Consider the following 16171-nt stretch of genomic DNA (forward strand, 5'->3'; position numbering starts at 1 on the left):
CGTGTTCGGAGTCGGCGCAGGTGGCCACTGCCGCGCGCTATGCGTCGTCGTTTGACATTCGCCGCAAGCGCGTGTTTATCGCGGAGGCCGACTATATAACCGCTTGCCAGAGAACAGGCGTGCGCATTCAACATGGAAGGAGAAGAGAGTGACACTACCGATACAGAGAGCTGTGTTTATGGCTGTACAGAAATCGCAAGACAATGTGCCCAACAACGATGAATAAAGATTAATAATCCTGCATAACTTATGGTATATATCATTCATAAGCAATTTGCATCACTACACAAGGCACACGTATAGCATAACCATAAGCTTACCAAAGCATATCCATAAGTGAAACCATAAGCTTGCATATATATAACCATAGGCTAAATCATAAAGCATAAGCTAAACCGCAAGCCATATCCCTAAATTAAACCATAAGCATATCCATAAGTTAAACCGTAAGCATATCCATAGGCTAAATCATAAAGCATAACCATAAGCTAAACCGTAAGAATAATCATAGGCTCATAAAGCATAACTATAAGCTAAACCATAAGCATCACCGAACCTTTTCGCTTCGAGATATCCAGGCTTAACCTTAGCTAAGCCCCAGCCATTTTTTTTTGTTGTTGTTCAGGTTTCAACCATTGGTTTCTAATATCGGTCACGGGGAACTCATGAAATGAAATTCCTCTTGATGCTCGGCCGCTTGACTTTCACAACGGTACGCAGAAGTAAACCATCGTGCATGAAGAAGCCGCAAACGCGAAAGCCGGCGCCCACGGGTCTGAGAATCACAGTGTCACTGAAATAGAATCTGGTAATCAAGATCTAGCCACACCAACAGATCACCAAGCACTCAGCTAATCGATTGTTTCGCGCGCGTGCGTTTGCGTACGTCCTTCCGTGCTCTCGCTGAAAATGCTTGCTGCCCGTGCGCGCGGCCGGCCACGGGGTTGGGGTAGGTGGGGGTGAGCACTAGCGCCACTGTTCGCGACGGCGGTTTGGAAAACTAAAAAAAGCCACACAAGCAAAAGCAAATCAGCGGCGCTGGCGCAGCGCCGCACGCGCAGGAAGCCCCTTATACAGTAGGTCGTGGTTCAGTCATGCCGTCACATGATGCCGTCCTTGCGCGGCGTCATTGTCGGCGAGTCAGGTTAAATACTAGGCGTAAGCTGCTGACACGCACGTGGTAGTAGCGAAATGCCATACTAAAACGCTGCTGCCACGCACGGAAGTGACGTCAGAGTTATGATGACGTTGTTTAAACAAGTATGACGTGTTCCGGTTTATAGTTTTGCGCGCGCTGCTGGAGCTGCTTCAGCTTTTCAGCTTAGCTAAGACACAATTTTACGGTTTCTTACTGTATTGTGTGCTAGAATGTTGTTCTAGTTGCGCTGGAAGAATCGGATGGTGTTCGAACTTGCGATCACGAGCGACACTTGGACGCAACGCTGGAGCAGCTCGTTTCCTTATGCCTTGCAGCGCGTTTATGGTTGGTAGTGTGGTCTTATGTAGCTCCTGTTACGTTTTTCAGTGCTCTTGTTTGTTGAATTTGCTGTTGTGAATGGGGCACATGTTGGCTTTCAGTATGGCAGAACTTTTTTCTCTTATGGTAAAAACGTTTAAACGCGTTCTAAACTCTTGTCGCTGCAGCCAGAGTGCGGGAAGCCTCGAGCTCGCTTCTTCCCGGCGCCGCCCCGGCTTCGAGGGCCGCCGGGGACCTTCTCCATCGGCGTTGCCGCCGCTGGGAGACGACTCTCAAAAGTTCAGAGTTGGCAGACCGCAGCTCTGGGCCATCCGGCAAGCCGAAGGTGCCGCTCGAGTTCAACGACTTCGAGCCGCCACCTGACAAAAACTGCCGGACCATTCTCTATTAAAGTTTCTTCTTCATCCTTCGTAGGATTGCTGTTGCATATATTGCCCGAGTAAGTGCTGTTGCAATTTTTTTACGGCAATGTCGCATTTACCTCTACTGTTTCTTGTCTTGCATCTTCATGCTGTTTCCCTGTTTACCTCGGATTTTGGTGGCTAGCGAATCGCGACTTGCTTGTGCACCTGCTCGTTACAGTTCAAAAGGCACATGTTGAGCAACCTGAATGTAAACTATGAAGACAAATATTGCAAAAGGTGGCCCAGCCACTCATAGCTCTACTTTGGTTCAATTTTGTTGTAAAGTTTGGCTGTCTTGAAGACCGAGAAATTTTCTTAAATTTCTTCCAGCTAGTTTGCTAAGCTGCTATTTAGTATTGCTTCTTATGATGGCGCTGTGCGAGGTACCAGATTTGCGCAAATGTTCCTCGCAACTTGTTTGTAGACATGACGTAGCTTCATTGCAGGAACCTGCATTTTGTTATACATGTGAAATGCATGCTAATATGACCAGTGTGGGCTTGCAGGTCCATGCATGCCGCTCTCAAGCAAATGCCGTTTCCATTGTATGAATCTTCCTTGACCTTGCTGCACTTCACAGGGCTTGTTTGGTTAATCCTTTTGTCTGTGCAATAGAATGCTCATAGGTCTTGAGCTTTACCCTGATCCTTTTGTCCAACAAAAAAAAAACTCTTTAGGCATTGCGTTAGGGAACATATCTGGGTGATAATGTGACAATCTTTGCCTCTATAACCTTTCTTTTCTCCCATCTTCAGTGAAGTTGTCAACCACCTGTCCCTTTGTTCGAACAGAGTGCCATGCATTGACAGAAATTCTCATCACAACAAGAAAATCTCTGAAGGAAATTTTTGAAACTGACTAGGACTTCGTCTTGGGCAAGTTGGTGAAATCTGCGACGCATTTTTTTTTTTTTTTTTTTGTGTGCAAAAAGATATTTATAGAAGAAGGACGCATGAAAGTGCGAACTACCAACTGACTTAATGATTCAAAGGATGGAAGATAGGGTACAAATTTTGTGCACATGCAAGAGGCGAATGTTGTGACAGTGCTAGTTTGTCTAGTAATGCTACAAATCGGCATTAAACAAGTGCACTTCTGGGGAATTAAGGCAGTTGAAGTGCTACTGACATGTGCACCATCTCTCTGATAAAATATTCCTTCGCGAGTTCATGTGCTGTTTTGTTGCTACTTCTGCCCAGGATCACAATGTTGGAAAGCACGGCTCACATGAGCAGGCCTTGCAATGTGCGCTGCACCATCCGGTTTATTTAAATTGTTTGAATGCTCCCTCAAATAGTCATTTAGGCATTGGGCCGTTTGGTCTACATAGAACTTGCCACAGCCGAGAGGTATCTCATAGACCAACCCACAGCACAATGCAAAATGGTTGGCATGATTTTTCATACACCCTTGTCTCGTGGTATGAGAGCCACTAGCAAAATTATTTGCTTTCACGTCGATAAATGTTGTACACTGTTGCACACATTTTTGGCGTGACAGAATGGGTCTTTTTTTTTTGCATGAGTGCGAACATTCATAGCGATGGAAACACAAAAATTGTTTCAAGTGAGGCACTAGATCACCCAGAGCAACGATCTAAAGAAAACATGTATTTTATGTTAATCTTGATTTATTAAACAATTTTCTCGCCCTAATGTGGCAAAGAGGACATCTTAACCTCTACACGGACAGGCAGAAGAATGACAATTCCGACCATTTGCCTGCTCCTAACCCCAGTTATTGGCAAATCAGTTCTGTAGAAACCCGCAAGATCAAGGAGGGTACACGAAAAGGAAAATTCTTGAGACCCATATGGGTTTTTAAAAAAAGGCGGTGACTGGTGACACGCGTAGTAGAGGCGAAATGCCATACCAAAACGCTACTGCCATGCACGGAAGTGATGTCACATTTTTGACCACGTGATTGTGACGTTTAAACAAGTATGGCGTGTTCCAGTTAACAATTTTGCTACAGTTTGCGCGCGCTGCTTCCACTTTTGATCTTAGTTAAAACATAAATTTATGGTTCCTTACTGTATTGTGTAGCAAAATATGCTAGTTAGTTGTGCTGGGACAACCGAAATGTGCCTGAGCTTGCGATCATGAGCGACACTTGGGCCCACGCCTAAAGCAACTCATTTCCTTATACCTTGCAGTGCCTGTTATGGTTCATAACGTGGTTTTGTGCAGCTTACTGTTCAGTTTTTCAGTGCTGTTGCTCTTGTTTGCTGAATTTGTTGTAAATGGAGCTCGTGAGTGTCTTCAGCTTGGCGGCACTTTCTTCTCTTATGACAGAAAAATTTAAAATATTTCTAAACGTTTGTTGCTGTCGCTTACTTGAGTACGTTGATCGTGAAGACTTTTCCTTTTTTTTTTCCATCTTTCGTGGGGCTTTGCATAATGTGCGAGTAAGTGAGCTGTCGCAAATTTTTATGGCACTCAATGCAGCGTTTACCTCTACTCTTCGTCTACTGTACGGTTTCCCTAATCACGGATTTCTCGGCTCGATTGTGAATCACGACTTGCTTGAGAACCTGCTAGAAAGCCCAAAGAAGGCTACAGCATCTACATTCTGCGCCTGCTCACAACACTTCAAAATGCACATGTTGAGAAACCCTAATCTAAACTATGAAAACCAGTATATAGGAACGTGTTCTACTCAGGCTCAATCTTGCTCTCAAATTAAGTTTGTCTTGAAGCCAGAATGTGGTGCAGCTTGTTTCCTAAACTGATATGTATACTAGCATTGTTGTTTCTTACGCTGTTATCTGAGGCACCATGCTTGCACGAACATTCTTCGCAACTTGTATGGAAATACGACGTAGATTCATTGTAGGAATCAAGCTTTGTATCCTGTCCTTCTCTTGGATTTTATTTTCGCGCTATTCTTGAGCTCGAATCAGGAATTTGTCATTGTAGAACCTGCACTACGTAGATGTGAAATGTAAAGACACTATACTGGTAGGTGGGTGTACGCAAATGTGTAAGTTTCTAGGCTCATGCCAATCAAGAAAATGCCAATTTTTCATCCCGTGAGTCTTTCTTCACCTTGTGGAATTTCGCAAGCCTTGTTTCAGTCATCCCTTGGTATCCGTTGCAGCAGCTCAGTGTCTATAGTGCCCTGCTGAGCACAAGCTCAGTGGTTTGATTCCCGGCTCTAACAGCCACAGTTTGATGGGGGTGAAACGTAAAAACACTTGCATTTGAGCTTTGGGCGCACTTTAAGGAATCTCCGGTGGTCAAAATAAACTAGAACCTACGATGTAAACCACAGTGAAGTTACATGTCAAAACCTCACAGTTAAAGTAATCTCTTGATCTGTATAACAAAATTCTGATAAGTTTTATCCCTTAGCATGATCCTCTTGTCTGATAAAAACTTTTTAAGGCATTGTGTAAAAATATGTTTTGGATGACTACTGAGTATTTTTTCTCAAATCTTTTTCAGCACCAAACCGAAGAAGTTGTCGATCACTTTGGACTTTTCTCAAACAGGGTGTTGTCCGGTGATTGAATTTCTCTTCACACAAGGACAGATTGTGAAGGAGATTTTGTAAACTATCAGCAGCAGTAGAGAACGAGGCACAAAGAATAAAGGAAATTGATGGACCCAATTTTCTGTTATTTACTATGTTGTGAAGGAAGCAGACAGTGAAGCTGGACAATATGTAGGGGAAATCATAATGTAGAAATAATAAGTAAAGAGGAAGTGAAAGTTGATAGAAAGACAACTTGCTGAAGGTGGGAACCGAACCCCCATACTGTGCATTAAGCATGCCGTGCATTGCCAATTAAGCTACTGATGTGGTCGTCCTCCCATTTACTTGGCTATCTGTGTATGTGTAAGGGGTAGTCCTGGGAGGGTTGGCCAGCACTGCTTCTCTCGGCCATGTCAGGGGATGTGGAACATCTCTAACTGATGATGTCAAATTGTATGACTTCAGGATTAGGCAACTGGACAACAAGCCCTTAAATGCTCCCTCATGGCATCAAGGCAGCCAAAGAAAATACCTTTGACCGGTTGCTTGCTGCAAAGCTGATTTACTATGTGACTCCTGTTCTTAAAAAGGGATGTTCCACATGTGCTGTTGTTGGCTACGAGTGGTCCTGGCTAGCACTACTAGTGCTCTTTTTGTATGTGTACACAAATACCTAAGAAAGTGAACAAGGGAGGGCCCTCATGACAGCTTAACTGGTATAGCATAGTACGTATAATGTGGTTCAGCTCCCACCTTTTCATCCACTTTCATTTCCTTTATTTCTACATTTCAATGAAACACAATTTCCCCTGTGCTTTCTCTGGCTTTGTAGTCTGTTTTTTCATATAGTAAAAAGAAGGCTGCCTCAAGTTCATACAGGCCGCTTCAGTATTTTTGTACAATCCCATAAGAAAAGGCATTTGTTCCCCTCGGCTAAAGAAATACAGAATCCAGGTTTGTGCAATTTATCTGATATGTCCACATTTTGGGACAAAGTCTTCATGGACTATCTGGAAGCAGTGGCGAAGCCAGTGGGTAACAAACTGGGCACAAGCCCTCACTCCACCCCCCCCCCCCCCCCCGTGCACACACACACACACACATACAAAATTTCTATCTATATGGGATCTGCCCAGCCCCCTTTCCGTCCGCAGTCATGTTGGTGCAGCCCGTCCACCTGCTCTCCCTATAAAAAAAATTTTGGCTATGCCACTGTGTTGAAATATGTGCCACAGTAGTCATCAATGTTTTAAGAAATTGAGGAAGAAGTTAAACAAGTGAAATGTCGAAGAAAGTTCTCAGGTGTGTTGCTCATGCATGGCAACATGCCAGACTGCATGGCGAAATTTGGTTTGCGATGCACTCTGGCATGTTTGAAACATGCGTGCCAACTGCACGCTAGCCTAGCCTGATCACTACTGCTGTGCACAATTAAAGTCATGCTTTTGACATCAATTAAACAGTAATCTGATTTAGAGAAAAGCATGCTTCTGCATACTTTTGCCCTTTCACTTGCTGGCTCTGCTGGTTGTTGCCAAGCTGGATGATCGTGTAGCTGGTGGATCGGCATTCCTGACCCCTTCAACTTGAGCACAAGCCTCAGGTATCTCCTTTTCTTTTGCACAACCTATACCTTGCAGCAGTTGTTGCAGTTCATAGTGTACATCTGTGCAACTTGCACTCTACATTCCAGTTTTGTACTTTATGTTTTGTTTGGTTTGCTGTTGGTTAGCCCTCATTAGTCCTACCACACATCTACTGTTCTGAACCATGTTCACGATATTTAACTATATAAGGAACTTCCTTGTTACTTGATTTGCCTTTACATATGAGAATTGGATCAGAACTACCCTACTTTGTTCATACATGGTCAATCACACTCGTGTCTTGTTGGTTAGCAGCTCCACAGTGAAGCATGTCCAATAGTGTACCTTATGTGATTTGGATGTGTGGACAAAAGCACAGGTGCACACCTCGCATTTAGCCAGATATTTTATCAGGTGCTGTATTTTCCAACCAGTTATTTAATTTACTAGTTTTACCTTTCATCTAAGTGCGGATGCTACTGAACTGCTATCACTGGGGCTGGCAATATTATATATAATATATGCTACCTTTGCAACTTGGTCCCTGTTAAAGCTTGAAGAAAAATAATCCTATAATACAAGCAGTCACATAATGTACCCCTGGAAAAAGATGGTTCATTTGCAAAACCTACTCGACATAATTTATTAATAAAAAAAAATGGCGTGAGACAGATGGAATGCCCTTCCTGAAATTATAAAAGGCAAAGTAGACTGGTCTCATTTTTTTCTACACCACCACAGCTGTGGTGCATGCTGGTAATTGCACTACAGCTGAGTTGCGAATAGAGAGCATATAAAATGTGTAATCCACCGAGTCTTTTTGATCATAGGCAACAGTTTTTTTTCGTTGAAGCATTGTGACATTATAGTAAAGGAATAAACTGTTGCGTCCCTGTATGCTGCAATGAAATGCAAAGGAACAAAATTCTCTAAGTCTTTATTTCTTTCAAAAAGACAACAGCTTGCCACAGGAACACATGTTTAAGGACTATAGCAAATTAGCCTGACAGAAAAGCAAGTAAAATTTTTTTGTTGGTTTGATTTCGTGAAAAACTGCTGTGGCTGCTAGTGCAGCTTGTAAAACTTAGGCAAATGGAACGTGGCAATCGTGCATTTTCACCACAATGGACACGACGATGCTGTGAAAGGCACAAAGATGTGAACAAATGAAAGGATCAGTCATGTGCAGTGAAGTCTTAGAAGTAAGAGAGGCTTTGAAGACATGCAGCAATACCAGATAAATATAACGGACAAATGAGCATTCAGTATGAAGTGCTGCTCACACGGCCAGGCTTGGCCATTGTAAACAAGAACAAACATGCATTGCTCAATCTGTATACCTGCGCTCATCTGCTATACAATAGTCCTAGCCACATCCCTGACCATCAAAAATCTACCCATTCATTTAGATGGTTAGATAACATTGCTTTCTTGAACTCCTCGCATTGTTGATAGACAGCACTTTAACTGCAGGGCTACAGTTGCGTATTAGTGAATGCGTCTTGTGACATAAGCAAATTGTAACCACTCGGGCTCAACAAAGAATTAACCTCACGCTCATATATTCAAGAAAAAAAACAGTTCACCCAAGCATTTCTATACTTTCTGCAGGAAAAGAAAAATGCAATAGAAAGCATAACCAACGCTTCACAACCTTGCATTCAACTGGTCACTTTTAAGCATTATTGCTCATCTTTAAGGTCCTTTAATGAATCAAAGAAAACGTGCCAACAAGCACCTTGTAACAAAAATCGTGCAACCCAACTTTGTTGCTTCGTACAACTATTAGAGTGCTTGAAAACAGCAAGTCAAATAAGCCATAAAGCTTACCATTTAAGAAAATCCTTTGCTGGGCTAGTTGGTTCATTATCAGTCTAATAGCGGAAAGTGCAAACTTCAAACGGGACAGAAAGAGAGTCCTGTGTCTGTCTCTCTATCCATCTCGTTTGAAGTTTCTGCTTTCCTTATTCCATTCAAAGCTTACTGCTTCCAAGTTCCTCATAGTGTATGTGATATTAACCATTGCAAAAGCATTTTCTTCAAGCAAATAAACATCATTAAGTAAATTTCAATGCATGTCCTTATATTTAAACATGCATGCAGATTATATCCTTGGTCGAGTCACTGCTGAAATGTAAACACATGACCACCACCATTTATATGCAAGGTGTCGTAATTTGGGATCGTCAAGCTTGGATATTAATGCAAAACGTCATTGGAGAGCAACTTTTTTTTTCTTCCTTTATATACTTCCTTGAGTATTTTCTGCCGCAAACAGAAAAGAATCTGCTTCACATAGCTGGTGCATGTTAACAGATGCAAGCTTTGAAACACATGTCATTCACATTGAGATAATGAACTTTCACGTCTCCAGCCCCTCAACTTGGCCAGAAGTGTAGTCGCTGAATATGCACTCTGACCACCACCACTGCTTCCACAAAACTCATGTTGGTGAATATGCAAACTCTATAACTATTACGCAGTGCCTTCCCACCGTGTTCCAAATTCTCCTAAGAACTACAAGTAACAAGGCAGGAAAAAAGCATGCATCTGCGTGCTAGGCATGGTGAGATTGGTCTATTAGGTGCTAAATTGCAGCAAATCCATTGCCTTTGTTGCAATACACTATAAGCAAAGCTTTCCTGAATCATTACATTTACATACTATGCAAAGAGATACATGATCTCTGCACTTGTTTTTTATTTCTATACCATCTGCTTTAAATGCAAATGAAAGGTCTCATATGGCGTTATGGTATGCAACGACGACTTGCAGCTGAATGCATCATTTTGCAACTGGTGACAAAAGCATTGTGAGCAGTGGTATATGTACGTAGAAGTATGGCTTTTAGAAAATTTAGCAACGTTGAGACGGGTATTGCTAAAAAAAAGTTTGTGAAACTGTTTTGAAGGTGTTAAGACACAGCAGTGCATGTCACAAAGATGCATGCATGTCTATGGCATTTGCACTGCCTTGCAGCATTGTTAGACATCATATACTACAAGCATAGCCTCCCATACACTTTTGTCAGGATTATATTGGTTATGCTGGGCACCTTGTAAATTTTTCACAGTCATGCTAAGAAATTTACTACTGCACCCAAGACCCAAACAGAGTTTCCTTTGTCTGTATCTGACCATAACCTTCGAAATCTTGTAGTGAAAGGACACCAGGATGGCAGATGCTTAGAGGAAGTTTATTCAACGGAGTTCCTGAAGGAGGCAAAATTGTCAACCTTAACACTGCTCAAAGAAATCACTGATGTAAAAAGTTTTGCATTGCTGTTCCATGTTTCCTATTATTTGTATGTGGTACCTGAAGGTAAAATATTAATAAAGCTCTTGAAGGGAACAGTGCTAAAAACAGGACAATGAGAGGAGATCCAACACTGTGCTGACTAGAACCAATATTTATTGCATGTTGATATCAATATATACTGGATGTACAATTGGGTGCAGAAAAAAACAGATGATGACGTACAATATGATTGTTAAGAGAACGAAATCACAGGCTGAATAGATGCATGATTTTACAGCTGTGTAGTGATAGTGGAGGCATGCCGACACAATTTTCAGAATATTTATGGATGGCAATAATGTCTTCAAAAGTTTTCCATAAGCTTTGTTCAGGGTGCTTGCCTAAAACTATGCACTGAGAAAGCGTGACTTTACGCTACTGCAATAAGGCATACATGTATGCTTCTACTTCTTTGCAATGCCTCCATGACCACTATTGTCTCTTGAACCAAATATGTACTTTTCAAAGGTCATACAGAGAGGTTGGCTACGGTCTCAAATGTCTTATTGGATGAGATCCATCATGGAATATTGTGGTCAAGTGTATCCCTTATTCTATTTGATAGTGAATATCTTGTACAATACTGAGACTAAAGAAATGGGTCTGTAGTTCTTCCAATTCTTAAACACCTCCATTCTTGTAATTATGCTCGCATTCTTTAAAGTCTGGTATGCTTAGCGTTGTTAGGCATTGTGAATAAAGGACTGCAAGATTCCAGTGCAACATCTCCTCCATGTTTTATCAAATCAACTGTTATTTCATCTTCTCCTGCCACATTTTCCTTGGACTTATCTTGCGAAGCCCTTCAAACCTGATCAATAGTTACACATTGAACGTCCATTTCCTGTTCGCTACTACATCCAATCATGGTTACATGGCTGTTATGGGTACGGTACCCCTTTCAGTCACGGTGTCTCCATATGAAGATACGACTTTCTATGTTGCGTTTTTCATCAAAAAGCGAAGGAGTGACACTGCACACTGGTGGGGATAATATGGGAAGCATACATAAATGCAATGAACGCCATCTGATGAAGCGACGAAACACTACTAGAGAAAAAGATGTTTGAAGACGGACGACTCCATGTTTTACGGAAGCTCTGGTTTGTCGCTGCTCAAATTTCTCTTTTGCAGCAGCCTCAAACATTCAGAACGGTTAAAAACCCTGTTTTATGTGAAGAAAGAGCTACTTTTAAAGAAAAACAGTTGCACAATACTCATAGTTCTATTACTGAATAGTTTTGATCCTGTTTTCATCCGAGTCTCCATTCGGAGACACTGTGACTCACTCAATCTTTTTTACCACGCCGGCGAACCATAGCCACTGTGCGAAAACTTAAAACCACCGACACTTTTTGGACTTCTTGGGCAATCTAGTTCACCGTCGAAGAATTAAACTGTGTTTTTCAGTGTTCCTTTTAGTTTTAAGTGGTGGCATTTTTTAAATGCACAAATCGTCGTACGCACTGTTTCGTCATGAAGGTGGTAAATGCTCACATTTCCGGACCATGAAACGAACAACGTCAGTCTGGCAATTATGTCGCTTCCTCGAATGGTTGTCCAGATACGAGAGATTCCTAGTTTGGTCCCAGAACAACAGAATTTTGTTTGGGCGAAGTTGACCTGCAGAAGCAGTACAGACTGTTTTCTGTTTTTGTATTTGAGAATTTTGTCTGTGCTGCAATTTAGCATTTTCTTTTAATGTCCAACCTGAATAGCTCATTTTGAGTCACCATCCTTGCTCTAAACATGATGCGATTGTGTGAGGTAGGATGCAAAGGACCACTGGCCCCAGCAAGTCCAGTTGCCGTTTCCTTAGCAAAGCAAGTATGAGAAGTGTGTGGTAGAAACCGGGGCCACTGCCGGAAATGCGATGTTTTTCTGTGCATCGCAGCTCAGGATCACTTCTTCAAATATCACAACCTGTCAACCAGTCGATGCACCACTCGCACAACCCTGAATAGATAATGCCCCTTCTTCCTTTAAAGTGGCATAGTGAACTTGCGATAGAAAGTATTGAGTCACGATGTCTCCATATGAGGACGCGATTGACTTTGCAAAATAATATTCCTAGAGAGGGGAATTTTTTTTTTCGAACTCTGGACACCTGAAACATTCATACCTGCAAGCTCGAAAAATGTCCTGGCAGAATACCATCATTCGTGACTGAAGGGGGTACAGTTCAGTATAGTAGCCATGAAAATGGCTACAAATGCTAAGTTTGTGTTAACAATGACATTTTGTAAATACCAAATAAGGTTATCTCCTCAAAATAAGCCAACATAACGCAAATAATTTCCATCTTATTTCATGCCTGGAACTTCTTGTAAACTTTCATTATATATATACTCACAAAAGTGACCTGTTCATCTGTAGCAGTTGCTGGCCTTATGAAGACAAGTCCCTTTGTCAAAACGATGGCTTCAGCGAGAATCCTTGTTCAATTACCATGTATCTATTCTTGTCTAGGTAGCACTTTAGAGACAGAACAATTGCTATGGCCACGTCCCCACCCCATTCACAAGTTGTTACCATGTAAATCTACTAAACCTTGTGTTGAACTCAAACATTTTCCAATAAACAGATTTAAGTTCTGCACTCGCTCTTACCAGGTAAAATTTTTAATTAACATGCAGCACCATCCATAAATAGGTTTCAGCCTATTTTTTAATAGTACCACATTTAAAATGTGTAGCACACCTGCAAACACCAATGGCCAATGGCAAAGTTGGGTAAAATATTGCATACTAAAAATAATGAAATTATTGTGGGAATTATCACACTTCCAAGTTCTTTGTGCACACAAAAGAAGCTATCTGTTGTCAAGTTACACAGTATCGTAGTGCTATGCATGCAAAGTGCAGAAAAACTGGGTAGTTTCCATTTCTTCATAAGGTAACCTTAAAATACATCACAGTTGCTCATACTGAGCTTTGTGGCCACAGAGGTGATGCACTCAGACTCGCAAAGCTGGTGCACAGTAGCATAGAAACAGAAAACATACATGGGTGTTCTGACAGCACCTACAAAGATGGAGAAGTTGCTTGGGCTGCATGACCAAATGGCATTGTCTGACTTCACAAAAAGTGATGTAACAGCCCCTCCTATTTTTTTTATCTCCCTCCCTCAATGGAGATTAAAATAATTTAATAGTGTCATTTCAGAAAAGAAGTAGGGGTGCTCAAATAATGAAATTTTCTTACTGCATCTACATATGTTTGAGGAAAGCAACCTCCAAATACTGAATCAAATTTAGAATTTCTAAAGTTGCTGAAATATAAAGTAAGTGTAGAGTGCTAGTTGTAAAAAATGAAGTGTGTTGGCATTATTTACTTGGCTTGTTTACAGGCACATATAAATGCATATTATGCTGTTTGCAAAATAGATGTCCAGTCAACTGAGGAGCGCATAAATGAGAAACAACTACTTTTAGTTATCGTGGTATGCCATGGCAATGACAGTAATGAAAAAAAGAAATTTGGAATAGCACATCTGGAGCCATGGAAAATGTTGAGTTTGTTCAAGGAGAAAAGTGTAATACTAAAGCACTGCACATTGTTTTAAAATGATTGATACATCATGCAAGTGGCCAAATAATAAATTGTTTTGCCAAAATCAAACACCTCTGACCCCTGTGTTTGCTCAAGAACTAGCGCTCATGTATAGCAACCACAGCTTCCCTTCAGCAGACTTATTCAGAATAGTCCTCAGTTCCTACCCCTTCTCTTCTTTGAGGCCACAATAAATGTTATTCTTTACATAATCAAAATAAATTATTATTCCATAATTTTTAATAATCAATTCATAAATCAAATACAAATCAAACAGCAAATACTATTCAATTCAATATTTGTGATCTGAAACATCCACACACCACTAAAAACAAGGGGACACTGCTTCTGCAAAAGTGTGCTCCAACTCATCTTAATTCTTTTACACTCTAAGAAAATGACTCCTTACGGATTGCATAAGCATGAAGCAATTCAGATGTTCACTCACAGAGATTCATTCAAAACATTTTTCTGACATTTGGAATAACATTCCAACTGAAAGGTTTTGCTTGCCTGCTCCATTAAATTTTTTTCACTCATTTCGCTTTACTTTTGAAGACCACAAACACAGAAGTGGCAAGATAACCTCTGGTAGTTCTAACAAAATTAAGAAAAGTAATGAGAACTACCATCCAAGTGCTTAGTATGTGGATAGTCTATTCAATCTATAAATGTCTGAACTCATGACCATTTCTAAAAAGCTGCATATATTAACCAACAACACATTTCAGTTCTACAAAAGTTCAGTGACTGCAACCTTTATCACTGCCTCCCATAAGTGGCCAGCTGTGTAAAAACAATGACCACAAACCTTTCCCCAAGAAATCCTTTACTGAAAACAATGTAATAGTCAATTTATGCAAACTACTGTTGCTTATTCAATTAGTTATGCACAACAATCTAGGAGAGAAGGGCAGAGTTCTTAAATTAAAAGAAGCATTGCTTTTCATCATGACAATGCCAGATCCCACAATATCTGAGGGAAGATAGCTTGTGCTTGAGTGGGATGTGTTGCTTGACAGTCCCTCCCTCCTCACATACGGTACCCTTAGACCACTTCGTCAACATGAAAAATTTCTCAACATCTGAGGACATTTAAGTGGATTTATATGTTTCTTTCAGTAAACTTCTCCAAGATTTATCAAAAAAGGAATTGTGCAGTTGCTAAGCAAGTGGCAAAGAATGCAAGAAATGAATATCACCATACATTTGAATAATCTGTTAAGTGTGGTTTTATGCATCGCAATTTCCAAGGTTATGCTATATTTTGTTTTAAAATATAACCATTAATATTATATATAGTATAATATTAATATTAGTTATATAACTATTAAAAGATAAGCAGGGTATCATCAAATATCATCAAAAATCTCGAAGATATAGTAAAAGCAGCGGAAGAATTTTATACTGACCTGTACAATACCCAGAGGAGTCAGGATACCTCAATTAGAAACAGTAATGAACAGGATACAGGAACTCCTCCTATAACTAGCGATGAGGTCAGAAGGGCCTTGCAAGACATGAAACGAGGAAGAGTGGCAGGAGAAGATGGAATAACAGTCTATTTAATCAAACATGGAGGAGACGTAATGCTTGAAAAACTGGCGGCTCTTTATACGAAGTGTCTATCGATCGCAAGGGTCCCAGAAAACTGGAAGAATGCAAGCATTATACTAATCCACTGAAAGGGAAACATTAAAACCCTGAAAAATTATAGGCCCATTAGCTTACTCCCAGTATTATATAAAATATTCACCAAAATTATCTCCAATAGAATAAGGGAAACACTGGACTTCATTCAACTAAGGTAACAGGCTGGCTTCAGGAAGGAATACTCTACAATGGATCACATCCGTGTCATTAATCAGGTAATCGAGAAATACACAGAGTGCAGTAAGCCTCTCTATATGGCTTTCATAGATTACGAAAAGGCATTTGATTCACTAGAGATACCAGCAGTCATAGATGCACTACGCAATCAAGGAGTACAGACCGCTTATGTACCTGGGAAAATTCAGAGATTCCAGAGCTACCTTAATTCTACACATGTAGGAAGATACCTATAAAGAACGGGGTCAGACAGGGAGACACAATCTCTCCAATGCTATTCACTGCATGCTTAGAAGAAGTATTCAAGCTATTAAACTGGGAAGGCTTAGGAGTAAAGAACGATGACGAATATCTCAGCTACCTTCGGTTTGCCGATGACATTGCTCTATTCAGCAACAATGCAGACGAGTTACAACAAATGATTGAGGACCTTAACAGAGAGTGTAAGAGTGGGGTTGAAGATTAATGTGCAGAAGACAAAGATAATGATAAATAGCCGGGCAAAGGAACAAGAGTTCAGGATCGCCATTTGTCCTCTACAGTCTGTGA

At 40.9% G+C, this 16171-nt stretch overlaps 1 protein-coding gene across 5 annotated transcripts; it reads left to right on the top strand.

Moving 5' to 3' along the window:
* Positions 1–1159: 1159 nt before the first annotated feature.
* Positions 1160–5488, top strand: LOC142567736 (uncharacterized). 5 transcript variants are annotated; one of them, XR_012825232.1, is made up of 4 exons: positions 1160–1483; positions 1645–1916; positions 2673–2760; positions 5328–5488. XR_012825232.1 is itself a non-coding variant. In XM_075677912.1 (4 exons), the coding sequence occupies exons 1-3, from the start codon at positions 1463–1465 to the stop codon at positions 2731–2733; spliced, it is 390 nt and encodes a 129-aa protein (XP_075534027.1). In that variant the 5' UTR covers positions 1161–1462; the 3' UTR covers positions 2734–2760; positions 5328–5488. The 5 variants fall into 5 exon arrangements, 3 of the variants coding, with proteins under 3 accessions (XP_075534027.1, XP_075534028.1, XP_075534026.1); XR_012825233.1 differs by having other exon boundaries at positions 2673–2756; XM_075677912.1 differs by having other exon boundaries at positions 1161–1483; positions 2637–2760.
* Positions 5489–16171: the final 10683 nt, after the last annotated feature.

This window comes from Dermacentor variabilis, unplaced genomic scaffold (genome assembly GCF_050947875.1).
Source record: "Dermacentor variabilis isolate Ectoservices unplaced genomic scaffold, ASM5094787v1 scaffold_14, whole genome shotgun sequence".
NCBI lineage: Eukaryota > Metazoa > Arthropoda > Arachnida > Ixodida > Ixodidae > Dermacentor > Dermacentor variabilis.